Raw genomic sequence first — 27,349 nt, 5'->3', positions numbered from 1 at the left:
AGGATCTGGCATTGCTGTGAGCTGTGGGGTAGATCACAGACATGGCTTTGATCTGGCATTGCTGTGGCTGTGGTGTTGGCTGGCGGCTATAGCTCCTATTTGACCCCATATGCTACAGGTGTGGCCCTAAAAAGACCAAAAAAAAAAAAAAAAAGAAAGGCTCCTTTCACGCAGGGGTGTGTCTGAAAGAGACTGGGGCAACTTTCTGTAATTCACCTGCCCAGAAGAGGCAACAATTATCAATTTTCTCCAAAGCCCATAGGTGCTGTGGGGCCCCAAGTTCTGTGCCAAGAGCTTGGGGGATATGAGACATCAGGCGGAGGATGGGGAAGTTCCAGGCAGCTTTTTTTTTTTTAGACTTTTTTTTTTTAATTTTTTAAAATTTTTTCTCTTTTTGTCTTTTTTGTTGTTGTTGTTGTTGTTGCTATTTCTTGGGCCGCTCCCACGGCATATGGAGGTTCCCAGGCTAGGGGGTGAATCGGAGCTGTAGCCACCGGCCTACGCCAGAGCCACAGCAACGCGGGATCCAAGCCGCGTCTGCAACCTACACCACAGCTCACGGCAACGCCGGATCGTTAACCCACTGAGCAAGGGCAGGGACTGAACCCGCAACCTCATGGTTCCTAGTTGGATTCGTTAACCACTGAGCCACGACGGGAACTCCCTCCAGGCAGCTTTTCACAGCTCCATCCCACCCACTACCCCCGGGGGCCCTCTCTTAAAAAATTAATAATAATAACCCACCCCTTTTAGCACCAAAATGTAATAGGATAAAAAAATAAATGTTTTATTTTGTCTAGGTTTCTTCCAAAGTGCCTGAGGCCACGGGGTCTAGACTCTCTGTAAACATGTCTTCTTTAATCTGCCTCCTCCTTCAAGGTTCAGCTCAAATGACAGCTTGAAAACATCCTCCCCCCTCGGGGGCTGTTAGTAGCCCCTCCTCTGAGCTGTGCAGACCCCTGGGCAACATCCAGTGTCACCTGTCTCACAGCTCGGTCCACATTTACTCTGCTGGCCACCTGCCCCCCAAGACTGTGAGCTCCCCAAGGGCAGAGTCTGCAAGTTATCTGTCTCTGTCCCTGCAGCCCCTCAAAGCAGGCCCTGCACAGAACAGGGAGGAGTTCTCTTGTGGCGCAGCGGGTTAAGAATCCCGTGTAATTACTGCTGTGGCTCAGGCTGATGCTGTGGTATAGGTTCAGTCCCTGGCCTGGGAACTTCCACAGTCAAAAAAAAAAAAAATGACTAAATGAATGGCTTACAAGCAGGAAGAGCTCAGCAAATTATTATAACTTTAGCCTGAAGCACAAAGGAAGAATGCCCTTCCTCCCCAGCTCACCACAGACTATGGCTTTTCTCAGAAGGGCAGCCCCAAGGGGGCCAGAGAAAGCCAGACAGGCCCCTCCTGAAGTTAAAACTCCAAGTAGGAGGAGAACCGATTTTCAGGATTTATCCACCTGCAAGCATGTAGGCGAGAGCTCACCCACGCTCAGGAAGAAGGTGACATAGGACAAAGCGGGTCAGGTTGGACACAAATGGAGACACAGACTTGTGAATCGACCCAATTTCAGGGAGGAAGACACACAAGCAGCAGCTGGGGAAGGTGGAGCTCCCACTTAACCCCACACCAGGGAGTTCCCGTTGTGGCTCAGTGGTTAACGAACCCAACCAGCATCCATGAGGACACGGGTTCGATCCCTGGCCTTGCTCAGTGGGTTAAGGATCCAGGGTTGCCATGAGCTGTGGTATAGGTTGCAGATGCAGCTCAGATCCCGAGTTGCTGTGGCTGTGGTGTAGGCTGGCGGCTGCAGCTCCGATTCGACCTCTAGCCTGGGAACCTCCATATGCCGCGGGTGCGGCCCTAAAAAGACCAAAAACGAAAACAAAAAACCCACAGCAGAATCTAGGGATGAGTCTCCCCACCAGCAAGCGGGGGAGCGGAGGTGGGGAATGTGCCTCAAGTGAGGGTGCAGCCAGAGGTAGTCACATGTTCTCCAAAACCCAGCCCAGCCCTACCAGCAGGGTGGGGGACATGTGTGTGTGGGGTGGGAAGGGGGAGGCGGGTGGGCGGGCGGAAACATATCTCTGATTTAAAATATTTGCTCACTTCAGCTGCCAGCTTGTACTCATTTAACGGTGTATGGTTTGCAGCTTGGATCCCACGTGGCTCTGGCTGTGGCAGAGGCTGGCAGCTGTAGCTCCGATTTGACCCCTGGCCTGGGAACCTCCATATGCCGTGAGTGCAGCCCTAAAAAGCCAAAAAAAAAGTGTATGGTTTGGTAATACTTTTATTTCTCTATAAACAGAACCCTTAATATCCCCGCCTGTGTTATTTGCTTTTGGATGAGCTCGTCAACATCTGGGGCTCGCCCAGGGACAGTGACGTCATCGGCATGACCCACACAGCCCTTCCGGAACTGAGACGGCGGCCGCCCCACGGCCGCATTTCAGGCTCTTTGAGACATTTCTGCTTATCTCTGCTTCCACTCATCAAGGATTCAGAAATATTACAGTCCAGACACAGAAATCGCTGCCATGTAATCAAGAGTTGTCCATGGCTCGACAGAGCATTTGCATGTCCTGTTTTGTTTCAACACCAGACACCCGTGGGGGAGGGTTGGTTTGGGCGGAAGAAATCAGACTGCAGGTCCAGCCACAAACTTCTTTCCAAAACAGTGGTTAAGATATTAAAAAAAAAAAAAAAAGATGGTGAAGTTCCCGCTGTGGCACAAGGGATCAGTGGTACCTCTGGAGCCCTGGGACGTGGGTTCCATCCCAGGCCCAGCATGGCGGGTTAAGGATCCAGCGCTGCTGGTGCTGCTGCAGCTACAGCATAAGTCACAACTGTGGCTTAGATGTGATCCCTGGCCCAGGAACTCCATATGCCATGGGGCGGCCAAAAAAAAAAAAAAGACAAAAGAAAAAAATACTTAAAAAAATATATATATATATGGTGGTGGTGGTTCAGGAAGTTTTCATTTACTCATTCATGTCGTCCTTTGCTCAACTGGTTATTCATTTCATAACGATGAGTGGAGCCCCAGCAGAGGTCCCCTGGAGATAAACACCATGAGAGTCCTGTACCCCAAAGGAGCTTTCAGCCCAGGAGGGGAGGCGGGAGGGTCTTCAGCACAGAAGAAAAGTAGCAAAGGGCAGAGAGAGGAGCCGAAGCAAGGCTCAGGGAGCAGAGTAGAGGGAGAAATAGAAAAAGGAAAACGGGTCCGGGGGAGGGCCCCAGGATGGATAGAAGCTACAATGGAGAGAGCCTTAAAGGATTTTTTTTTTTTTTTTTTTTTGGCCACACTCACGACATGCGGAAATTCCCCGGCCAGGGATCAAACCCAAGCCCGTGCAGTGACCTTAACCACAGCAGGGACAACACCAGATCCTTAACCAGTAGGCCACGGGGAACTCCTGTAAAGGATCCTTTATCAGGATCAGGGAGAAGACAAAATGGGCCAGAACTGGGGACAACACCCCCCCCCACCACCACCCCCCGCCCTTAGCTGGGGCTTCTCAGGCCTCTGCGGCCAGTTCTGTGGCCTCCCCACTCCACACCCAGCAGCCCAGCACAAGGGGACAGCTCAGGCCTCTGCCACACTTGGGTTCTCTAGTCTGCCTTTGAAAGGAAAGGCAAGTTCTGAGAAGACAGCTCAAGGGTTAGGGCCCTCCGAGGCCATTCTGGAGCCAGACAAGGGGCAGGCGGGAGTGTGGAGCCCTTCCTGATGAAATTCTCATTAACCGATGCCATTAACTCAGATCTCTGTCAGTGCTGACGCTGGCTACACACAAGTCGCTTTCATACTGCCCCATGAAAGAAAGACGTTGTTTTCTTTTCCCCATCTTTTTAGGGCCATACCCAAGGCATGTAGATGTTCCCAGGCTAGGGGTCGAATCAGAGCTACAGCTGATGGCCTACACTACAGCCACAGCCACGCCAGGTCTAAGCCGCATCTGTGACCTGCACGGCCACAGCTTGTGGCAATGCCTTAACCCACTGATCGAGGCCAGGCATCAAACCCACACACACTGTTTTTTGCTTTTGAGGGCCGCACCCGCGGCATATGGAAGTTCCCAGGGTTGAAACGGAGCTACAGCTGCTGGCCTACCCCACGGCTAGAACAACTCGGGATCCAAACCTGGCATCTACACCACAGCTCACGGCAACACCGGATCCCCAGCCCACTGAGCGAGGCCAGGGATCGAACCCGCGTCCTCATGGATCCTAGTTGGGTTCCTTAACTGCTGAGCCACAACGGGACCTCCAAGAAAGAGTTTCTTAAACAAATGAATGGGGGAAATGATATTGACTTCTGGGGCCCCTCCAGTCAAATAAAGAGTGTGTAAGCTACCCCCTATGTTTTGCACATGCCTCTGCAAACAGATACTGCTAATCCGACACGAATCTTTTCTCTGCATCAAAGCAAGCTCTGCAGACCTTTTTGCCAAAGCCTGTGGAGCAGTTTCTGCAAGGAAATAAATAGTAAGAGAAATCCTGGCTGTTTTCAGGATTTTTTGCCCTCAACCCCAGGAATGAAATTATGCAGAATTCCCTCCACCCCCAGACAGAGGTGGGAGGAAAGTGTTTGGAGCCTGGGGAGGTGGGGAGCCCCAGACAGGGTTCAGTGGCTGAGGGATTCTCAGATGCGGGGAGTAAACTCCATTCCTCACAGCGCCCCAGGCATGGAGGAGCCAAGCTTGTGTACAAGGGCAGCGCCGTCACCCATTCTGCAGGACAGGTGCGTTGCGACAATGGGAATATCCGTGGTGATAATACGGTCGGCAGACCAGAGGGCTCTCCTTGAACTTCTATCATGGTTGTTTGGAATTTAGTGTTTATTTGCAGCTCAGTTTAATTCAAACTAATCCCCTACTTTCTGGGTTGACTATTAGACCTGGAGGAATCTGATCTCTTAGCCACATAAAAGCTATTATTCCCCAAACAGAAGTTGTACCCTATTTGTTGTTGTTGTTGCAAAACCTGGGATTGAGCCACGAGGAACCTTTAGTGCCACCCATTTTAAAACCCAGTGAAGGAGTTCCCTTGTGGTGCAGCAGATTAAGGATGCAGCATTGTCACTGCAGTGGCTTGGGTTGCTGCTACGGACCCAGAAAAATGTGTCCATGTAAATATGCTCTACGTGCACCTCAATATTTTTCTAAAGTCTCTGCCTACACCCTTGGGCTAAAAATCTCTGACAAAAAGAGGTGCAATTACCAAAGCACTCACCCCTAAACTCAGATGTCAGGTCCTGTTCTAACCTAGGGTCACCATAAGACAGAGGACAGGGTCTCTGCTACACCCATTCCCCCTTCAGCATTCCCTCTTGAGCTGCTACTCATTTTTTGAGCTCCTGCCCTGCTGCAGGCACTGGGCTAAACGCTGGAGCCATCAGGAGCCCCCAAGGAGCTTGCAGTTTGTTGGGGAAAAGATGGATGAGAAGGATAGTGTCATGAATTCTATATATATATATTTTTTTCATTTTTGGCCGCACCTGCGGCATGTGGAAGTTCCCGGGCCAGGGATTGAACCTGCGCCACAACAGTGACAACACTGGATACTTAACCCACTGAGCCACACAGGAAGTCCAATGAGCTCTATATTAAATTGCTTTACAAAGTGTCAAGGGGTTGGAGGAGGAAGCCATGCATTCTGCGGCGAAGAGAAAGCAACCCCGGAGTCGGACCAATGAATAAAGAGGATTTTGCCAAGTGGTCAAAGGACTGGAGTGGGAGACAGTTCATACAGGGAGCTGTGTCAGAAAGATGCGGAGAGCCCCTGGCATGTTTGGGGAACACAGGGCACACAGACCAGGGCTGCCCAGACAGAGCTGGGGAGTGACAGGAGGGGTCGGGGACAAGGCTGCAAAGGTGGGCTGTGCCTGCAATGTACATAAGAAGTACAACTAACTCGGTTGTATGTTACATGTGAAAGTTGTTAGGAGAGTAAATCCTAGGAGGTCTCCTCACAAGGGAAAAAAAAAATCTATTTTTTTTCTAGTTCTTTCATTTTGCATCTCCATGAGGAGGTAGACGTCCACTAAACTTATTGTAATTATTTCATGATGCATGTAAATCAAATTATTATGCTGTACACCTTAAACTTACATAGTGTTGTTTGTCGATTCTATCTCAATAAAACCGGAAGAAGGAGTTCCCACTGTGGTGCAATGGGATTGGCTACGTCTTTGCAGTGCCAGGATGCAGGTTCGATCCTCAGCCCGGCACAGTGGGTTAAAAGATCCGGCATTGCTGTAGCTTCAGCATAGGTCAGAACTGTGGCTTGGATCTGTTCCCTGTCTAAGAACTCCACATGCCGAGGGGAGGCTAAAAAAGAAAAAAACTAGAAGAAAAAAAAAGGCAGGCTGTGCCCAGCTGCCACACTAAGGACTTTGAATTGATGCTGTGGCAACAAGGAGCCAGAGAAGGACATGATCAGATCTGTCTGGCGGGGACCAGAGGAATGGGGGATGGAGGCAGGGAGACAAGGCGGGGAGATGCTGGGCAGTGACTGGGGGTCTGGAGTGGGTTTCGCTGGAGGTCCCGTCGTGAGTTTCGCTTGGCTACGGGACCCAGCACCTTGGTGAACAGTACCTGGAGTCACCGAATGCAGCAGCTCCCATGACAGAACCCTTGGGTGCCCCCCCAGTTTCAGAACAGGCGCAGCGGCCCTCGTGTTATTTCAGGTGGGCTCTGCTTCCTCCCCCTCAGCCCTGAGCCCCACCTCCCCACCTCTCCCTGGCTTGCTCTGAAACAGCCTTTCATTCCAGAATCACAGAGGAGCCTCAGATGCAGCCACTCCCAGGGGATCTGACTTCCTCTAATTCACCCTCATTCAACAGCTGGATACAGCACACATTTCCTGAGACTCCGCCATTGGGCACAAAGCCGGGCGAGGGAGGCACAGACTTTGCCTCCAGGGTGCAGTAATGCGTGGGGAGAGGAGCACAGGTGCCAAGAACGGTCCTTCCTACAAAACTGCCTGGATGTGTGCATGCAAGGCATTTGGGGAACTGAGGGGGAAAGACTTCACCCCTCTGGGTGGAATGGGAGTGGGTCAGATTGAGAACGTCCCATGATGGACCCCTGGGTTTAAAAAGCAGAAGAGGGAGTTCTGTTGTAGCTCAGCAGAAATGAATCTGACTAGTATCCATGAGGACACAGGTTCAATCCCCGGCCTCCCTCAGTGGATTAAGCATCCAGTGTCACAGTGAGTTGTGGCATAGGTTGCAGATGCAGCTTGCAATCCTGTGTTGCTGTAGGCCAGCTTGGGAACCTCCATATGCCGTGGTGCGGCCCTAAAAAAAAAAAAAAAGCAAAAACAAAAGGAAACAAAACAAAAACAAAACCTCTCGCCCTGTGCAATCCTGTCCTGAGTGTGAGCTGGATCTGGATCTGGTGACTTGAGCCGTCCTGTGGGGAGATCCACACGGCGGGAGCTGAGGGGACAACTGAATGTTGCCACAACCATGTGAAAGCTCTTGGAAATGGATCTGCCCCTCATCAATCATTGAGGTGACTGCAACCCTGGCAGACAACATGAGGGCAGCCTGTGAAAGACTCTGAACCAGAGGACCCAGCTAAGTCATGCATTATTTCCTATTCCATAGAAACCCTGAAATACTGTTTGTTGTTTTAAGCCTCTAAGTTTGGCATGATTTGTTACACAGCAGTAGCTAACTAATACGATCAGGGTGATACTGAAACTCTTTAGCAAATAGCTCAGTGCAGGCATTAACCAGCCAGTTACAGCAGGTTCTGACTGGAGCAATGGAGTCGGGGGAGCGCTCTGAGCCCCTTGCTAGAGCATTGGGAATTCAAGGGGAGGGGGGCAGTGGAGGGGCAGGTGAAGGGGTGGGAATGACCTTAGGGAAATACTCACACAGGGGCATGAAAGTAACTATTTGCGAGAATATTCACTGCAGTATTATTTGCTGTCGTGAAAGGCTGAAACAAGTGAATAGTCTATGCCCAGGGGACTGGTTGAATTAAGGTACATCCATGCACAGCGATTAAAAAGAATGAAATGGGAGTTCCCATCGTGGCGCAGCAGAAATGAATCCAACTAGTAACCATGAAGTTGTGGGTTCAATCCCTGGCCTCGTTCAGGGGGTTAAGGACCCGGTGTTGCTGTGGCTGTGATGTAGGTCGAAGCTGTAGCTCCCATTCGACCCCTAGCCTGGGAACCTCCATAGGTCAGTGGGTTAAGGATCTGACATTGCCATGAGATTCAACCCCTAGCCTGGGAACTTCCATATACCACAGGTGCAGCCTTAAAAAGAAAAAAAAATGAATGAAATGTGTGCTGATACAGAAGACGGACAGAATATACTTTGTTCAGGAGCAGAAGAAAGGACACCCTCTGCCATTGTTTGTGTTACACAAACGTATGATGTACGAGAGCTTGTTGCTCTAGAAATAACCTCGTTGGCTCCAGGAAGGGGGCCTGGAGGATGGGGATCAGGGACAGGAGAGAAACCGAATTTTCCTGTCTTCTGAAACCCCTCATGAGGCTCCTCTTATCATCTGGGGAGGGGGGCAACTATGGTTGTATCCTGAGAGGTGTCTTTGGATATATATATATATATATATATATATATATTTTTTTTTTTTTTTTTTGTCTTTTTGAGGGCCGCACCCAAGGCATATTGAGGTTCCCAGGCTAGGGGTCGAATGGGAGCTACAGCTGCAACCTACACCACAGCCACAGCAACACCGGCTCCTTAACTCCCTGAGCGAGGCCAGGGATCGAACCCACAATCTCATGGGTCCTAGTCGGATTCGTTTCCACTGCGCCATGACGGGAACTCCTGGAGATTTTCTAAATGGACGGAGTGCGGAGTCCTGGCTCCCATCCCTCTCCGCCGCTGCCGAGCAGTGCCTCCCACTGGAGATTTTTTGGGGAAAAATAGTTCCTCTGCTTTAACGCCCTCTGCCCCTTTTCTTCCCTCAGTTCCCAAGCACTCTGTATCCATCCGCTCCCTGCCACTGCTGCCGCCATTGCCCCCCCATCCCCAGCCCAGCTCAATCAGAGCTGAGTCCAACCCCATCCAAGGATCTCCGTGGGTCCCTGGGGACTCACCTGGGACGTCCGGGGATGGATTGAGAATCATGAAGGCATCTGACAGGCCTGCTTTGACGGGGTGCTGGGATGAGCTGATTTCCAGAACAGACATAGGGATCTGCAGCGGGGGGAAGGAGGAGAAGAGGCTCGTCTACCCCCAAACGCACTTGGACCAGCCCAGACGTCCCTTCTGAGCACCAGACCCATCTGCCTGCTCCTGGTTGCCTCTTACAGGATTCAAGGACATCTCACACCCAGTGGGGGGAGTTCCCCTTGTGGATCAGTGGTAACAAACCCGACTAGTATCCATGAGGATGCGGGTTCAGTCCCTGGCCTCGCTCAGTGGGTTAAGGATCCAGCGTTGCTGTGGTGTAGGTCACAGATGTGGCTCAGATCCTGCCGTTGCTGTAGCTGTGGTGTAGGCCGGCAGCTGCAGCTCCAATTCCAGCCCTAGCCTGGGAATTCCATATGCCACAGGTGTGGCCCTAAAAAGCAAAAACAAAACAAAATAAAGCCAATGGGACCACTCCAAACTCCAAGTCTTCCCCACACCAACTCCAAACACACTTCCTTTTGCTTTTCTCCATCTTTGTAAAGATCTCCAAGCAAGACAGAGGCCTAGGAGCCACCTCCTCCCTCCCCTTCCCCCTTCCCTCCCCCCTCCCTCTCCTCTCCCCTTCCCCAAATTTCCTTCATTTCTCTTCCCCCCACCCTCCTCCTTCTACTTCATCTCCAGTCCTGTGAATCAGCCTGATAATTGCTAATAGCCGCCCCCACCCTATTCCAAGCCTGCACTGCCCCCTACATCACCTCCCAGAATTCCCTCAGAGCCCCAACTCCCATTCTCCCTTTTGAAGCCAGAGTGGCCTTTTCTTTCTTTCTTTCTTTTTTTCTTTTTCTTGTCTTTTTAGGGCCACACCTGCGGCATATGGAGGTTCCCAGGCTAGGGGTCGAATCAAAGCTACAGCTGCTGGCCCACACCACAGCCACAGCAACGCGGGATCCCTAACCCACTGAGAAAGGCCAGGGATCGAACCGCATCCACATGGATACTAGTTGGGTTTGTTAACTGCTGAGCCACGACCAGGAACTCCCAGAGAGGCCTTTGCAAAGGCAAATCCAGTCGTGCCCCTGCCCTGTCTCGCCTTCACTCTCTCCCCTCCAGCCAGGCTGCCTTCCTTCAGTGCTCTTTACCAGCCACGTTCTATCCTGCCACAGTGCCTTTGCATGTGCTCTTCTGGCTCCTGGAACACACTTCACTCTCTCTTTGCTTCCTTAACTCCTACCCACGCTGCAGATTTCAACTGTTTTCCTTGGGAAAGCCTCCCCCAACTCTGTTCTGGTAAAGAACCCCATGAAAGGCTCTCTGACATTCCTATTCAGAAGTACCTGTCACAGTGGCAATTCTATACTTGTCCCTGCAAGTACTATCTAACCCCCCGCCAGTCAGACGCTCCACAAGGGTAGGGCCCGCAGCCATCTTTCTAACTGCTGTGTCCCCAGCACGACACCCGATATCTGGCCCATGGGAGGTTCTTCTCCAGATATTTGCTGAATGATAAAAAGGCTCCAAGACCCAGCTGTCTCTGCAGCTGCACCCACTCACCTCTCTGTAGCCGAAGACAATGCGGCCGTCTTGGTGCAGAGCTGCCTGGAAGGTGAAGCTGCCCCTGTCCTCCCGGCCCTGGAGGTAGACGTGGTCCCACTGAACCACAAAGACTGTCCCTGGTGAGGAGAGCAGAGACCTGGCTGGACAGGGCGGCAGTGCAGGGGACAAAGCCCTGCGGGAAAGGTGGCTAGCGTGCATGGACCACAGGTGGGCTTCCTTAGGGTCCATGGGGGCAACTGGCAAGTGAGACAGGAGGCAGGAGTTGGGCAGCCCACAAACAGTCTGGCTTCCAAGCTGAAGAGGAACCAGAAGACCCTGCTTCAGCCTCCTGCTCCCACCCACCCAGGTTCTGTTTGGGACTGACTAGCTCCCCCTAAGCACACCTCTTCCTTCTTGCCTAACCTGACCCCTTGGGATGAAAAGGAGGGGAAACAGAAGAACTGCCCGTCCTCCTGGGGTGGAAGGTAGGTGCTCAAGGGACAACCTGGTGAAAGCAGAAACAATAATAGGGAGTTCCCGTCATGGCGCAGTGGTTAATGAATCCGACTAGGAACCATGAGGTTGCAGGTTCGGTCCCTGCCCTTGCTCAGTGGGTTAAGGATCCGGCATTGCTGTGAGCTGTGGTGTAGGTCGTAGACACGGCTCAGATGTGGTATTGCTGTGGCTCTGGCGTAGGCCAGCGGCTACAGCTCCGATTCGACTCCTAGCCTGGGAAACTCCATATGCTTTGGGTGTGGCCCTAAAAAGACAAGACAAAAAAAAAAGAAAAAGAAAAAAGAAACAATAATAGGTCTCTAATATTTATTTCACCTCTATTAAGAGCCAAGAGAGCTTTTTTTTTTTGGTTTTTTTTTTTTTCCTTTTTTGGCTGTCCCATGGCATATGAAGTTCCTAGGCCAGGGATCAGATCTGAGCCACAGTTGCAGGTGCAGCAATGCTGGATCCTTTAACCCACCATGCCAGGCTGGGGATGGAACCTACGTCCTGGAGCTGCAGAGACGCTGCCTATCATGTTGCGCCACAGCAGAAACACCAGCCAAGAGCTTTCATTTCATTATCTCATCAGATCCTGCCAGGTAGCGGGCATTTTTGTCACCATTTTACAGATGAGGAAAATAAACCGAGAATGGTGGGGTGGCTGCCTTGCTGTGTGACTATGAGCAAGTCCCTTGCCCTCTGTGGGCCTTGGGCTCCTCTAAAAGGGCTGGACCGAGGGATCCCTGGAGGTGGGTGACTTAAACGCTGAGATCTGACCTCACCGTTGTCAAAGTAAGCAACTGTGGAGTTGTCGGAGTAGCCGGGGTTGAAGTTGGCCATCAGAGGGGCCACATACTGAGTAGCCGTGAGCATCCGATGGATCACATCACCCATGAAGATGAAGCCTGGGGTGGAAAGACGTGCAGATGAATCATCAGATAGGGCCCCGAGGGGTTGCTTCCTCATGCAGGAAGGAGCAGCGTAGACGGAGCTGGAAGCGAGTCTTGGACCTCTGCCCTCCAGCCCCACATCACGGGCATGGGTCTGGCATGTGTTGGAGCAAAAGGGCCTCAGACCAGTGGAGGATCTCCTCCCTGGCCCTCCCACCTCTCTCCGTTCCTTGGAACATGCACGGGAATCAAAGACGGACGCCTCATATCAACGGGGAGCCTGGTCCCGGGATGCAGGCTCTCAGCACAGCCTCCTCTCTCTCATCCACAGACTCAGAAACACAGAGGCCACAGGGACTGCCCACACTGGCCTGCGCTGACCCAGAGGGAGAGAAAGACACACACACACACACACACACACACACACACACACAGAGTCAGTTGATACGAGGGAGGTGATCTGAAACACTCATGACCTCCAACCCAAGAGTGGGGTCCCCAAGAGAGCCAGATGTGGGACTGTCCCCACTCCATCTGCCAAACCTTGTCTCCAGTGAACCTCCCCAGAGAGGTCCTGAGTTCTGGCTGCAATCTCCAAGCCCTCTCCCACCCCCCACAGACAAAGCCTTACCTCCGGTTGCTATGGTGATCTGCCGCAGAGGATGCCCGTAGAAAGGGAAATCAAAAGACAGGACCACTCTCTGCGGGCAATGGGAGAGAGTCAGCATGGGCCAACCCGTACCCACACTGCCCCATGCCTGCCTGGGTCGGGGGGGGGGGCAGGGCAGGTATGCCCAGGGCAGGCCCCCAGGACGAGAGGTGCGCAGCCCAACTCTGATCAAGGCCCCCAGGATCTCCTAGAAGACACTTCCCAGACCACAGACCTCAGGCTGCAGCCATGCTCGCTGACCAGGCGGGGTGGGCAGGGACGGGGCACTCACTGAAGCCTGCCGGTGGGTGTTGGAGAGGATCCTGTGAACTTTCACTTGGCTCTGGTTGGCCTTGGCCACATCCACCCACAGGTCCTGGCTGCGGGGCTCGCTGGGACCGTATAGATGAGACACATAGTAGCTGTGGTTGTCCTCCTGTTGTTACCCAAGACAGAGCCCATGGGAGGCATGAGGAATCGCCAGGACAGGAACCACCCTCTGCACCTCCCCCACCCAGGCGTCTGGATACAAGAATCCATGATCTGGAATTCTCGTCGTGGCGCAGTGGTTAATGAATTCAACTCGGAACCATGAGGTTGTGGGTTCGATCCCTGTCCTTGCTCAGTGGGTTAAGGATCCGGCGTTGCCGTGAGCTGTGGTGTAGGTCGCAGATGCGGCTCGGATCCCGCGTTGCTGTGGCTCTGGTATAGGCCAGTAGATGCAGCTCCAATTAGACCTCTAGACTGGGAACCTCCATATGCCTTGGGTGTGGCCCTAAAAAAAAGCGAAAAAAAAAAAAAAAGAATTCATGTTCCAGGAGTTCCCATTGTGGCACAGTGGAAATGAACCCGACTAGTATCCATCAGGATATGGGTTCGATCCCTGGCCTCACTCAGTGGGTTAAGAATCCGGCATTGCTGTGAGCTGTAGTGTAGGATGCAGAAGCGGTTCAGATCCCGCGTTGCTGTGGCTGTCGCTGTGGCGGGCAGCTATAGCTCTGATTCCACCCCTAGCCTGGGAACCTCCATATGCCATGGGTGCAGCCCTAAAAAACAAACAAACAAACCAAAAACTCATGTTCCTCCCAGGGTGCTGGACCGTGGCCCCGAGAGCTGGTTCTGGCCTAGGAGTCCCTTGGCTCCCCTGGGTCCCAGACAACTCAGTACCTGGCCCCTAGCCATGCCCCCAAGAGCCCTGACCCCAGCTAATTCCATACGTGTTGTTTCCCTGCTCAGCCCTGCCATTCCCAGACCGGCCAGGAGGCTTCTCCTACAGCCCTTGAGTCCCTGCAGAGCACACGCAAGGCAGAGCTCAACTTGGGACACGAGGGAGAAAGGTCTGGCAGCCCCAGAGCCCTTGTCATCAGGGAGCTCCCAGACTGAGGGGGAGACATAGCCCCCTTCCCTGGGGAGTGCCCAGTTTAGGGGAAAAGAAAAAAAATGGATCTCAGAAGCCTAAAGTTGGAGGCAGACCTTTGATTGCGGGGCATTGCTAGTCTGATGGAGGAGGTGGGAATAATGCAAACAGAATAAACAGACACAGACTCTCAAGCAGAAGGATAGACAGGGCCCATATTTGTCACAAGAAGTTGAGAAAGGGGAGAGAAGCGGCAACGATTCCTTCAAGACACGTTTTTTTTGTTTGTTTGTTTTATTTTCTCTTTTTAGGGCCGCACCTGTGGCATATGGAGGTTCCCAGGCTAGGGGTCGAATCGGAGCTGCAGCCACCAGCCAATGTCACAGCCACAGCAACGCCAGATCCGAGCCGCGTTGGCAACCAGCACCATAGCTCAGATCCTTGCCCCACTGAGTGAGGCCAGGGATCACACCTGCATCCTCATAGACGCCAGCTGGGTTCTTAACCTGCTGAGCCACAAGGGGAACTCATTTTTTTTTTTTATTAGAGTATGGTTGCTTTACAGTGTTGTGCCAATCTTTGCTGTACAGCACAGTCACGCGGTCACACATACACATACATTCTCATACAATCCTCCATCACGTTCTATCCCAAGAGATTGGATATAGTTCCCTGCACCATGCGGCATATGGAGGTTCCCAGTCTAGAGGTCTAATCGGAGCTGTAGCCACAGCAACGCGGGATCCGAGCCGCGTCTGCAACCTCCACCACAGCTCACGGCAACGCCGGATCATTAACCCACTGAGCAAGGGCAGGGATCGAACCCACAACCTCATGGTTCCTAGTCGGATTCGTTAACCACTGCGCCACGACGGGAACTCCGGAAGGAAGTATTTTTAAGCTCTACTATGTGCCCAATGGAGACAAAATAAAGAACAAGCCAGCACCTGTCTGTAAAGCCTCGCCTGCATAGGCGCCTTTAGGAGCAGGACTTCAAGGAGGCTGGAAAATAGCAGAAAGAGTGGGAGAGCCTGGGGAAGAGGTCACAGCACTTCAGCCCATCCGGGAGCACCAGCCGTCGGAGGGCAGGAGGCCAGGCGGGCAGGTCCACTTGGCCGCTGCCACAGAAATGCGGTTGTTGACCCGTGCAAAGCCCTGGGCACCGCGGGTCATTAATCAGGCTGTGGCTCGAGGCAGTGGCTGCAGACACAGCAGAGCTGACCGTGTTCTTCCTGCCAAGCTGCCAGCTGCCCAGCCAAGCCCTTGCCCTGCGCCCAGCATGAGCAGGGCTGAAGGATGCTTGCTCTCTCCACCCGCCTGGAGGCAGACTCTGCTCTTCTGACAGGTGACACACCCTGGGGACCTGGGGTCGGGGCAGGGCTAGGGGAAGATGAGCCGAAGAAAGCGGGGTGGAGGGGGTAGATGGTCCACGGCCACTGCCTGGTTCTTCCCCTCCAGCCTCTAGCCTGCCCGCCCCTCCCTGCACCATTAGCACAGACGAGGGAATCTGAACAAATCTAAAACACACAGGAGGCCACAGCCCTCGGCTCACAAGCCATCTGGGGCTCCCCAAACCCAAACCTCTGCCTCACACAGGAAGCCTCCCTATGAGCCAGTCCCACCTCTTTTCTAGCTTCGCCCCCGTCTCCCTCTCTCCTTGGACTATGCACCCTTGTGTACCACCCACCAGAATGGACACCCCCCCCCCCCCCCCGCCGCTGGCCACTGCCGCCCCCTTCACCAGTGGTCACTCACGCCTCTGCACAGGCGGATCCTCCTGCCTGGAATGGCCTTGCCTTCTCCCCCTGGCAGCTTCCTACTTCTCCAATGCTCGGCTTAAGCGTCACTTTTTATTTTTTTAATTATTATTATTATTATTATATTTTTGGTCTTTTTAGGGCTGTACCCATGGCATATGGACGTTCCCAAGCTAGGGGTTGAATCGGAGCTGCAGCTACCGGCCTACACCACAGCCACAGCAACGCCAGATCTGAGCCATGTCTGCACCCTACACCACAGCTCACAGCAACCCCGGATCCTTAACCCACTGAGCAAGGCCAAGGATCGAGCTCCTTGTCCTCATAGATGCTAATCAGATTTGTTACTGCTAAGCTACAACGGGAACTCATTTTTTTCATTTTTAATTTTTTGGATCTCAACCCACAGCAGGTGGAAATTCCTGGGCCAGGGCTCAAACCCCCGCCACAGCAGCTACATGGGCTGCTGCAGTGACAATGCCAGATCCTTAACCTGCTGCACTACAAAGGAACTTCCAAAAGTGTTGTGGGGTTTTTTGTTTTTATTTTTTTCCTTTTTGTGGCCACCCCATGGTATATGGAGTCCCCGGGCCAGGGATCAGATCCAATCCAAGCCACAGGTGTGACCTATGCCAGATCCTTTAACCCACTGTGCCAGGCCAGGGATCGAACCTGCATCCTGGCACTGCAGAGGCACCGTTGTTCCCCTTGTGCCCCAGTGGGAACTTCAAGAAGTCCTTTATTAAAAGGCATCAGCTAGCCTAAAATTTTGCCCAAAGAAAAGAAACCAAGTTCAGATGCTATTCAGCCCATCATTTAAATACCCACTGCCTTCCCCACTCCACCCCACACTCTGAGCCCACAATACCCAGGGGCGGGCAAGGTCACCTCTGCACCCGTGGCTCAAGGTTCTGGAATCCTTGATGCTCAAGTGTTTGCTGAGGAGAAGCCAAGGCCTGTGCAGGGAGCCCAGAACCTTCCTTTTGCCCTTTTATAGGGGGAAGAGGGACTGGTGCCTAGTACAATCAGAATTTTGGAAGTAAACCTGCCTCCTTAATTCCTGGGCTATCTTTTTATGATCTGTGAGGGAGGGGGTCATAAGTGGCCCAAAGCAACGTCTAGGTGGCACTGCAGTCCTTTCGACAGCACAGGAGATTTCATCGTGCCCTACATTAAGCTGGGTGCAAGTCCTAACTCCCACCCTCACCCCATCCCCGTCCCTTGAATGTGACCTTATAAGGAAAGAGTCTTTGCTCATGTACTCAAGGGAAGGTGAGGTCATACTGGATGGCGGTGGGCCCTAAATCCAATGACAGGTGTCCTTATAAAAGAAAGGAGGGGAGATTTAGAACAGAGATGCAGAAGGGGCGTGGGGAAGAAGGCCAGGTGACAACAGAGGCAGAGACTGGAGTGATGCAGTTTACAAACCAAGAAACACCAGTCGGGGGAGGAGTTCCCGTTGTGGCTTAATGTCTTAAGACCCCAACATAATGTCTGTGAGGATTCAATCTCCGGCCTCACTCAGTGGGTTAGGGATCCGGCATTGACGCAAATTGCTGTGTAGGTTGCACATTCGGCTCAGGTCCACCCTTGCAGTGGCTGGGGCATAGGCTGGCAGCTGCAGCTCCGATTCAACCCCTCTCCTGGGAACTTCCATATACATGTCACAGGTGGAGCTGTAAAAAGAAAAAGAAAGAAAAAAGAGACAGAAACATCAGGATTTGCCAGGGGCCACCAGAAACCAGAACCAGGCGAGGCCGGATTCTTCCCTAGCCTTCAGGGGGAGGTGGCCTTGCTTCAGGCGTCTGGCCTCCAAAGCTGCGAGAGGATGAGTTTCTATTGTTCTAAACCTCCAAGTGTGTGGTGTTTTGTCATGGCAGCCCTAGGAGGCTAATACATATGTCCACAGGTGGGAGACGCTGTGGCTCAAGTGGGGCCACCTGTCTTGTCTCCTCTTTCCATATCGCCGCCTGGCTTGGAACATTCTTTTTTTTTTGTCTTTTTGCCTTTTCTAGGGCCGCTCCCGCGGCATATGGAGGTTCCCAGGCTAGGGGTCGAATCGGAGCTATAGCTGCCAGCCTACACCACAACCACAGCAACATGGGATCCGAGCCGCGTCTGCGACCTGCATCACAGCTCACGGCAATGCCAGATCCTTAACCCACTGAGCAAGGCCAGGGACCGAACCCGCCACCTCATGGTTCCCAGTCGGATTCGTTAACCACTGCGCCACGACGGGAACTCCAGGCTTAGAACATTCTGTGGCTTTCTAGCTGCATTTCAGATGGAAGGCCATGGTCCTTACCCTGACCTATAAGCACCTGTGGGGCAAACTCTTGACATTGCCTAACCCATAGTCATGCCTCCCTCTTTATTTTTTTTTTCCGTTTTTTTAAAAGTTTTATTGAAGTACAGTTGATTTGCAAGGTTGTGATAATTTCTGCTATATAACAAAGTGATTGTTATATGTATCTACACAATCATTCTTTTTCAGATTCTTTTCTCTCTCTCTCTCTCTTTTTTTTTTTTTTTGGCTTTTTAGGGCTGCACCGAAGGCACATGGAGATTCCCAGGCTAGGGAATCAGAGCTATAGCTGCTGGCCTACCCCACAGCCAGAGCAATGCCAGATCCTTAACCCACGGAGCGAGGCCAGGGATAGAACCTGAATCCTCCTGGATACCAGTCAGATTTGCTTCTGCTGAGCCACCACAGTGTTTAAGCACCCGAGGGTGCGCTCAATTGGAGGGAATGGAGTTGTTTGTTTTGTTTTTGTTTGGGGCCATGCCTGTGGCATGAGGAAGTTCCTGGGCCAGGAATTGAACAGCAGTGACAACGCCCAATCCTTAGCCTCTAGGCCACCAGGGGACTCCCAGAGTTTACGTTAAAAAGTGGATGATCAGAGTTTCAAAGCCTGACATTCAAAGCATAGTTTGTGAAAGGCCTGCTCATCCTTTGTCTGACTGCTACCGCCATGCATTCTAGTGACCGGGATGGGACAACCGAACAAAGCAGCACGGCAGCTAATGGGGAACAGGCGCTGTCAGGTGCCGTGTGAGTCAGCACAGCCCCCATCTAACACCCTGAGAGGCCTGTGTTTACAAGAGCCGCTTGGAGGCTTGGAAAAGGGTGCGGTTTCCATCATCTGCTTGCTGGGACTCGCTGGTGAGCGCGTTCACCAAACCTCCAAGTGCTGGAAAGGGGGCCACGCTCTGCAGATGCCCACACAGATGCTGGCACATCTTTCGCTGCCTCATCTAAGAGACAAAGGGTGGGGGGACTGGGGACACATCTCAGCAGCCTGTTGCTCCCAAGTCCTTTGTCCCTGAAGGGCAAAGAGTCCCCTACCCCAGCTGGTGCTGGTCTGCTAAGGAGCCAGGCTGCGTGCTCTTGGGGGAATCCTTAGAACTGTCTCATTCTTGGAGTTCCCAAGGAGACCTTCAAGGCTACCTTTTTTTTTTTTTTTTTTTTCCAGGGCCGCACCCTTGGCATATGGAAGTGCCCAGGCTAAGGGCTGAATCGACCCTACAGCTGCCGGCCTACACCACAGCCATGGCAACACCAGATCCGAGCCACATGTGCAACCTACACTGCAGCTTGTGGCAATGCCAGATCCTTAACCCACTGAGGGAGGCCAGGGATGGAACCTGTGTCCTCGTGGATACTAGTCAGGTTCTTAATCCGAAGCACCATAACAAGAACTCCAAGGCTACCTCTTAATGGGAAAAAAAGTCTTCTCTTGTGCTGACTCCAAGAGAGACAGAATCTAAAGGAGCTGCTGCTTCTGACTCCAGGTAGATATTCTTTCCAATGTGTCAGCAGATCCCTGGGAGAGCGCAGGCCTCCGTGCCCGTGGATCCCCTGCTCAGACCAGGTGGGCGAAACTGAGGCTCTGCTTCAGGCCTCAAAAGTGCCAAGAGCAGAGTTTCAGTTGTGGCTTAGTGGAAAAGAACCCAACTAGTATCCATGAGGAAGTGGGTTCGATCCCTGGCCTCGCTCAGTGGGTTAAGGATCCAGTGTTGCTGCAGGTCAGCATCCCGAGTTGCCACGGCTGCAGTGTGGACCAGCAGCTGCAGCTCTGATTCCACCCCTAGCCTGGGAACTTCCATATGCTGCACTTGGAGCCCTAAAAAGCACAAAAAAAAAAAAAAAAGTGCCAAGAGCAACTGACCTGCCAGGGGAAGGACTGCCTCAGGGGTCATCGCCATGCAGAATCTTCCACAATTCCTAAAAGGCCCCAGCAGACAGCCCCACCCCCACCCCCTGGCATGGGGTGACTGATTATTCAGGGCAGTGAGGCTGGGAGCGGCATCTATTCCCAGCACCAGCCTGGGGAGGCTCCATGGGGATGGGTGAGGCCAAACCACAGCCCAGGGAGAAGGGGACAACTTGGAGCTGGGGTCACTCCTGGGCAGAGTTGAGAATGACGTCCTTGGGGGTTGGGGTACGGTGCAGTGCGGTGCCTGGGAAAATGAGAGCAAAGGGAAGGGAAGCTGGCATTTTTGCAGAGCTGCGGCAGTTGTGCGTGACAACCCTGGGAGGTGAGCACTAAAATTAGTCCCATTTTATAAGTGAGGAAACCGAAGCCCATGTAACCATGTGAAACCAGGTCAATCTCACTCAAAGGCGATGCTTTGCTTCCGTCCGCTGTTTCTCAGGTCTTTAAGTGACTACCCCACTGAAAAGCGGTCTGCTCGGACTGCTCACCAATCACCAGTTAAAATTTCTCCTATCAGAAGAACCAGACTGGGAGTTCTAGTCGTGGCTCAGTGGTTAACAAACCCAACTAATATTCAGGAGGACGCAGGTTCAATTCCAGACCTTGCGAAGTGGGTTAAGGATCTGGGGTTGCCGTGGCTGTGCTGTAGGCTGGCAGCTGTAGGTCTGATTTGACTCCTAGCCTGGGAACTTCCATATGCTGCTGTGCGGCCCTAAAAGACAAAGAAGAAGAAGAAGAAGAAGAACTAGAGTGGATCCTTTCTAGCACACAGAGCTCAGGGGTCGTGTTCAGCTCATGTCCTCACCCCTAGCACAGGGCTGGCACCTGGCACCAGCAAGGTTCCGGGGATCTGCTTGCTGAATGAGTTCAACCACCAGGATCCCACAGCTGATGGTGCCAGAGGCTGTGCTGAAAATGGACAGTGCGACACCAACAAGGACGGCATCCTCCCCATCACTGATGGCAGGTGACACAAAAGCCACTTCTCTGGTGGCTCAGTGGATTAAAGATCTGGAGTGGTCTCTGCTGAGGCTCTGATTACCTCTGTGGCGCAGGTTTGATCCCGGGCCGAGGAAATACCACATGCCACAAGGGAGGCCAAATAAAAAAAGCCACTTGTGGGAGTTCCTGCTGTGGTTCAGTAGTAAAGAACCTGACTAGTATCCATGAGGATATGGGTTCCATCCCTGGCCTCACTCAGTGGGTTAAGGGTCCAGCAGTGCCGTGAGCTGTGGTGTAGGTGGCAGACTCAGCTCAGATCCCGCCTTGCTGTGGCTGTGGTGTAGGCTGGTAGCTGTAGCTCCGATTCGACCCCTAGCCTGGGAACTTCCCTGTGCCTCAGATATGGCCCTAAAAAAAAATAATAAAATGAATTTAAAAATTTTTTTAAAAAGTAAAATAGTTCTCCGTCAAAGGAGGCAGGAAGGAGAGGGGGAAGGAAGGAGGCAAGAGGAATCGGGGGGCGTCTCCTAATTCTGCAGGCTCTTCTCCGAGGAAGTGAATAACAAGGGAGGTGCCTGCCGCCCCGGGAAGGGAAACCCTGCCTCCACCTGCTCAGACACAGGGGACGTGTACTTGATCACGTGACTGAGAGTCCAGCAGGGCAGCCTGTGTGGAACAAGGACCCTCTGGTGTCATCAGGGCATTGTCCTAAGTGGTTCACTGAAAGGAGAAGGACGCACACCCTCATAGGCATCTCGCTTCAAGAAATATATGCTGGGGAGTTCACATCGTGGCTCAGCAGTAACGAATCCAACTAGCATCCATGAGGACGCAGGTTCGATCCCTGGCCTCGATCAGTGGGTTAAGGATCCGGCGTCGCCGTGAGCTGTGGTGTAGGTCACAGATGCAGCTCAGATCCCGCTTTGCTGTGGCTGTGGCATAGGCTGGCAGCTGCAGCTCCCATGTGACCCCTAGCCTGGAAACTTCCATATGCCCCAGATGCGGCCCTGAAAAGACAAAAGAGAAAAAAAAAGAAAAAGAAACATAGGCTGGGTAAGTAAAAAAGAGACAGAATTAAGGAGGGCCTTAAAAGCCAGAGAAAGCAGCCCTGGTTCCTAACAGCTTCCCAGGTCCCAAGGTCCCTGAGGTCAGGCTGTCCTTCCTCTCTAGCCCTTGGCTCCTGTGACAGGTCTCTGCACACTTTGTATAAACCTTTCTCCTGAGCAGCTCGAATGGCTCCTTGGAACCAAAAGAGCCCTAATGAGAACAGTCTTGCTCATGGCATGATCAGGGGAAGGACTTCCAGGGATACCCCAGACAGTCCTTCACCAGCACAGACGGCGAGAATCTGCCTGAGAAGAGAGAAATGAGGAACCAAATTTCTGGGAGAAATTTCCCTGGCAACACACCAGCCGCCATGTTTTTTCTTCTGCAAAGTCAGTCACCACTGGCTTCTTGACTGAACACAGGGGAAAAGAGTCAAGTGGCTTGGAATTCATCAACTTTGGGGGTGCTGCCCATCTGCCCCTGCAGGTTCCTGATCCTGCTGCCACCAGCACCCACAGTTTTTTGGTTTTCTTTTTTAATGGCCACACCTACAGCATATGGAAGTTCCCCAGAGAAGGGATTAAACCCAAGCCATAAGCTGAGACCCACACTGCAATTGCGACAATGCCAGATCCTTTAACCCATGATGCTGGGGATCAAACTCGCACCTTCACAGCAACCTCAGCCACTGCAGTCGGATTCTTAACCCACTGCGCCACAGCGGGAACTCCAGCACCCACAGGTTTGATGGTGGAAGTCCCCCTGTGGCAGAGACTAATAACTTAACTCCCAATAACCATTCTTCCCTCTTCTTTTATTTATTTATTTATTTATTTATTTATTGTCTTTTTGCCATTTCTTGGGCCGCTTCCGTGGCATACAGAGGTTCCCAGGCTAGGGACTGAATCGGAGCTGTAGCCACCAGCCTACGCCACAGCAACGCTGGATCCTTAACCCACTGAGCAAGGCCAGGAATCGAACCCACAACTTCATGGTTCCTAGTCAGATTCGTTAACCACTGAGCCACGACGGGAACTCCTTCCCTCTTCTTTTAGTAGCAGAATCTCCCAGCTTTCGTCAAGCACATGGGCACCCAGCTAGACTGTTTCACGGCCCTCCTTACAGCTAGGTTGTGGCTACATGACTGTGTCTGCCCGATGGAAGAGGGGCAGAATGACTGCCCTCAATAGAAACTGGGGGCGGGGGGGGGGGGGGCTCACCTTGACCAGGTTCCACAGGCTGGGATGCAGATGTGATGGTAGGAGCTGAAACAGCCATTTTGTCTTTTGAGGGCCACACCCACAGCATAGGAAACTTCCCTGGCTAGAGGGTGAATGCCTGCCTACACCACAGCCACAGCAATTGCCAGATCCTTAACCCACTGAGCGAGGTCAGGGATTGAACCTGCGTCCTCATAGATCCTAGTTACGTTTGTTACCGCTGAGCCATGATGGGAACTCCTAAAACAGCCATTCGGGATCATCATATACAAGGCACATTTTGTAGAGGAAAGCTAGGAGACATTTATACCAACCCCCTGCTTACCTATCAGAGAAGAATAAATCCCTTTCGTGTCTAAGTGCCTTGTCAGTTGGGCAGGTTTTACAACAGCTGAATCTGCATCCTAATTAACACAAGGGCCTAAGTGTCCTCCTCAGGCCAGTCAACCCAGAGCCTTCTTCACGACATAACTTCAGCGTCTAACGAACTTCCATATAATGTCTCTTAACAAGGATTTAGAGGCCATGCCTGGCAGTGAACTTCCTTGAGAAATTCACCCATTTCACAGCCATCACCGTATCTGATCTGCTGTCTGTGGAGCAGTCCTGTTAACCCAGAGGGCAGCCCCCTCCGGGCACCATGAACTAGAGGCTAGAAGCTGTGAGGGGGTGACCTGCCATTACAGAGGGTCGGGGAGCCTAGGCACGAGCAAGTCTGCCAAAGGGAACGGTGTTTCCTTGACGTGCTTTCAAGAAGCCCCAGTCAATAAGCCACATTCCTTTTGGGAGGCAGCGTGATGCGATTTCAAACACTTTGGGCCATGAAATCCTTTCTCCCAATTAATCTTCCATGGAAGCTCAATACATAAATCGCATTAAAGTAAGGCCACTCTGGGGGGAGGAGAGAGAAGGGCCTGGAGCCCAGGCTGCTGTGTCACTCCCTTCTCCACATCTTCCATCCCCCAGTGGCTCAAGGACACCTCCGGGAGCCCTCAGGGAAACCACTGCTCTGGGGTCAAGGGCAGGGGCTGTGGCGTTAACAGACCCAAGTTCAAACACTAGCTCCACTACAGAACAGTTGGTGCCAAACATTCCTTTCCTCTCTGGGCATCAGTTCCCTCATCAGTAACCTTTCTGCAGAGTTCTTAAAAGGATGAGACAAAACATATCAATATAAAGCTCTTAGCTTAGAACCTGGGCCACAGTAGGTGTTTGAAAATGGGAGCTCTTAGGATGAGGCTGTGGACCTTTCCAGGCAAGGTTTGATTGTGGAGGCTGCCTGCTCAAAACCATCCGCAGCTCCAGCTCAGATGCCTGCTGTTACAGTGTCTCTTCTCTCTCAATTATTCAAGCCCGGAGCCCGCCAGGCGCTTCATTGCTGACAGCGGGGCAGCATTTACCTTGGCTGAGCTCAAGACGTTTCTGGACAGGAACCCTGGCTAAGCTGTCACCATGGGCCCCATCACCTGCCAGCCAACTGGCAGGTGCAAATGCTGGGGCAGGCAACCAAGGGCATCCTGCAGGGCCTGGTGGAGACGCCTGGCCAGCCAGGCTGGTGAGGATGGTGTGCCAGGCAGCGGGGTCCAACCCAGGACCTGCGGAGGGCATTACTGAGGGAAGGGGACACCCCATTCCCTGCCTCCACTGTTCCAGGAGCCTTTACAAGGCCAACACGAAGATTTTCTAGATCTCTGCTACTCAAATCTGGCTCAGGGATCGGCAGAATCAGCAGCACCTGAGAGCAGACTAGAATTGCAGAATCCAGGGCCCAACGCCAAACCTGCTGGATCCAATTCCACATTCGAACCAGCTTCCCAGGGGATTATTTTGCACAATAAAGTTGAAAAGCGCTGGTTAAGAAGCACCCTCTAGGAGTTCCCTGGTGGCTCAGCAGGACCAGTTTTGTGACTCTGGTTACTGCTGTGGCGTGGGTCTGATCCCTGGCCCAGAACTTCCACATGCCGGGTGCGCAGCTAGCAAATATATACAAATTTTAAGTGGCAACATAAATTAAGCTTAAAAAAAGCGGGGTGGGGCAGGGGGAGTTCCTGCTGTGGCTCAGCGAAAACGAATCTGACTAGTATCCACGGGGACGCAGGTTCGATCCCTGGGCCTTGCTCAGTGAGTTAAGCATCTGACGTTGCTGTGACCTGTGGTATAGGTCGCTGATGCAGCTCAGATCTGGCATTGCTGAGGCTGTGGTGCAGGCTGGCAGCTACAGCTCTGATTCAACCCTTAGCCTGGGAACCTCCATATGCCAAGGGTGCGGCCCTGAAACCAAGCAAAAAAAAAAAAGAGTTCCCGCAGTGGCACAGTAGGTTAAAGATCTAGCGTTGTCTTTGCAGCGGCATGGGTCCCATCCCTGGCCCAGTGCAGTGGGTTAAGGATCCCTCATTGCGGCAGCTGTGGCATAGGTCAGATTCAATCCCTGGCCCAGGAAATTCCATATGCCATGGCTGCGGCCGAAAAAGAAAAAAAGAAAACCCACAATTTCCTTAACTCTCTCATTATTGGGTTCCTTATTATTTAGGTAGCGTCCAACTTTTATGCTCTATTTTTAAATACTACTGTGATGAATTTATTGATACACTTTCCATATCCAGGATTATGGCCCCTGCTTCAAAGACTTTGATGGAAAGCAGCACTTCTCAAACTTTATTTTTTATTTCCTTTTTTTGTCTTTTTAGAGCCTCATGTGTGGCATGTGGAAATTCCCAGGCTAGGGGCCGAATTGGAGCTGCGACCTACACCACAGCTCTTAGCAATGCCCAGACCCTTAACGCACTGAGCAAGGCCAGAGATCAAACCTGCGTCCTCATGGATATTAATTGAGTTCATTACCGCTGAGTCACGATGGGAACTCCCAAAGAGCCCAATTTTTTAAATGGACAAAATGAAAAAAAAAAAAAAAATAGGCGAAGGACTGAGATATTTCTCCAAAGAAAATATACAAACGGCCAACAAGCACATGAAAAGATGCCCAACATCATTAGTCATTAGGGAAATACAAAGCAAAACCACAATGAGATACCACCTCATCCCCACTAGGATGTTATAATTTTTTTTTTTTTTAAGAAAAATAGCAAGTGGTGGCAAGGATGTGGAGTGATTGGAACCCTTGAGCGTTGCTGGTGGGTGATGAAATGTTTTAGAGCTAAAAGAGGTGATGGTTGCCCAACATTGTGAATACATTAAATGCACTTCATCTTAAAATGGCATTTTTTTTTTTTTCTCCTTTGTGACTCTCACTTCAACAAGAAAGGAAACCAACTAACCAACCACCCAGCCTCTGGGAGCAAAAGGGACTGCGTGGCTGACGGGCCGCCTGGGGCTGACCTGCCAGCAGAGGGCGCTGTGGCGCCCTTACCGAGGCGCGGAGGGGAGACAAGCAGCACTGAAAATCCATCACGTGCCTCGCATTTTGCTCCTGAGTCTCAGCCCTGTTAAGACGGGTACTCACCCCCCTATTTGGGAAATTGGAAGCTAGTAGGGGCTTGAACGCCAGGTTCATCCACTGAGGGTTTAAGCGTCCAGCACAAGGTCAGCTGGTATATGTTAGATCAAGGAACCAGGGCTGCCGGACTCGCCCCGGTGCTGAAAATTGATCACCTAGATGCTACTCCCGTCTCCCTCCACACTCCTTCTTCAACCACCTCACCCTCTTCTCCCAGGAGCCTTCCCGTCAGCCTCCTCACCTCCTCCCTTCCCTTGAGCGCACTGGCGTGGCGGGAGGTCCTCCACGGGCCCCGCTTGGGGCTCTTCGTGTGTCCGTGCCACAGGTCTGTCTATCCTATCTCCCCTAGACCCTTAGATCTGGAGAGAGAGGCTGTCTGGAGGTCTCCCTTTGGGAACTGCCTCCTTTGGGAGGGTGTAGAAACCAGGCCGGTATTGTACTCACTTGCACTCTGGCTACCCAACTGTTTTGAATAACTGCAGCGTTCCTGGGCCTGCCGTGGCAGTTGGATGAGCTGGGAAGGTTTTGTTTGCTTGCTTGTTTGCTTTTGGTCAAGCCCTCCACATGTGGAAGTTCTCAGGCCAGGGATGGAACCTGCGCCACAGCAGCAACCCAAGCCGCTGCAGTGATGCCAGGTCCTTAACCTGCTGTGCCACAGGGGAACTCAGA

At 52.2% G+C, this 27,349-nt stretch overlaps 1 protein-coding gene across 1 annotated transcript in view; it reads right to left on the bottom strand.

Moving 5' to 3' along the window:
• The window catches only part of PLXDC1 (plexin domain containing 1), a 69,755-nt gene that overhangs the window by 23,284 nt on the left and 19,122 nt on the right, over nucleotides 1–27,349 (bottom strand). Inside the window, exons 3-7 of the mRNA XM_047758151.1 lie at nucleotides 12,979–13,122; nucleotides 12,669–12,738; nucleotides 11,930–12,052; nucleotides 10,668–10,786; nucleotides 9,080–9,179 (exon numbers count right to left, since the gene is read on the bottom strand). Coding sequence (XP_047614107.1) covers nucleotides 9,080–9,179; nucleotides 10,668–10,786; nucleotides 11,930–12,052; nucleotides 12,669–12,738; nucleotides 12,979–13,122 — 556 coding nt within the window. The remainder of the gene's footprint in view (nucleotides 1–9,079; nucleotides 9,180–10,667; nucleotides 10,787–11,929; nucleotides 12,053–12,668; nucleotides 12,739–12,978; nucleotides 13,123–27,349) is intronic.

Source organism: Phacochoerus africanus, chromosome 14 (genome assembly GCF_016906955.1).
Source record: "Phacochoerus africanus isolate WHEZ1 chromosome 14, ROS_Pafr_v1, whole genome shotgun sequence".
Lineage (NCBI taxonomy): Eukaryota > Metazoa > Chordata > Mammalia > Artiodactyla > Suidae > Phacochoerus > Phacochoerus africanus.
This window is presented reverse-complemented; position numbering and strand designations above follow the sequence as displayed.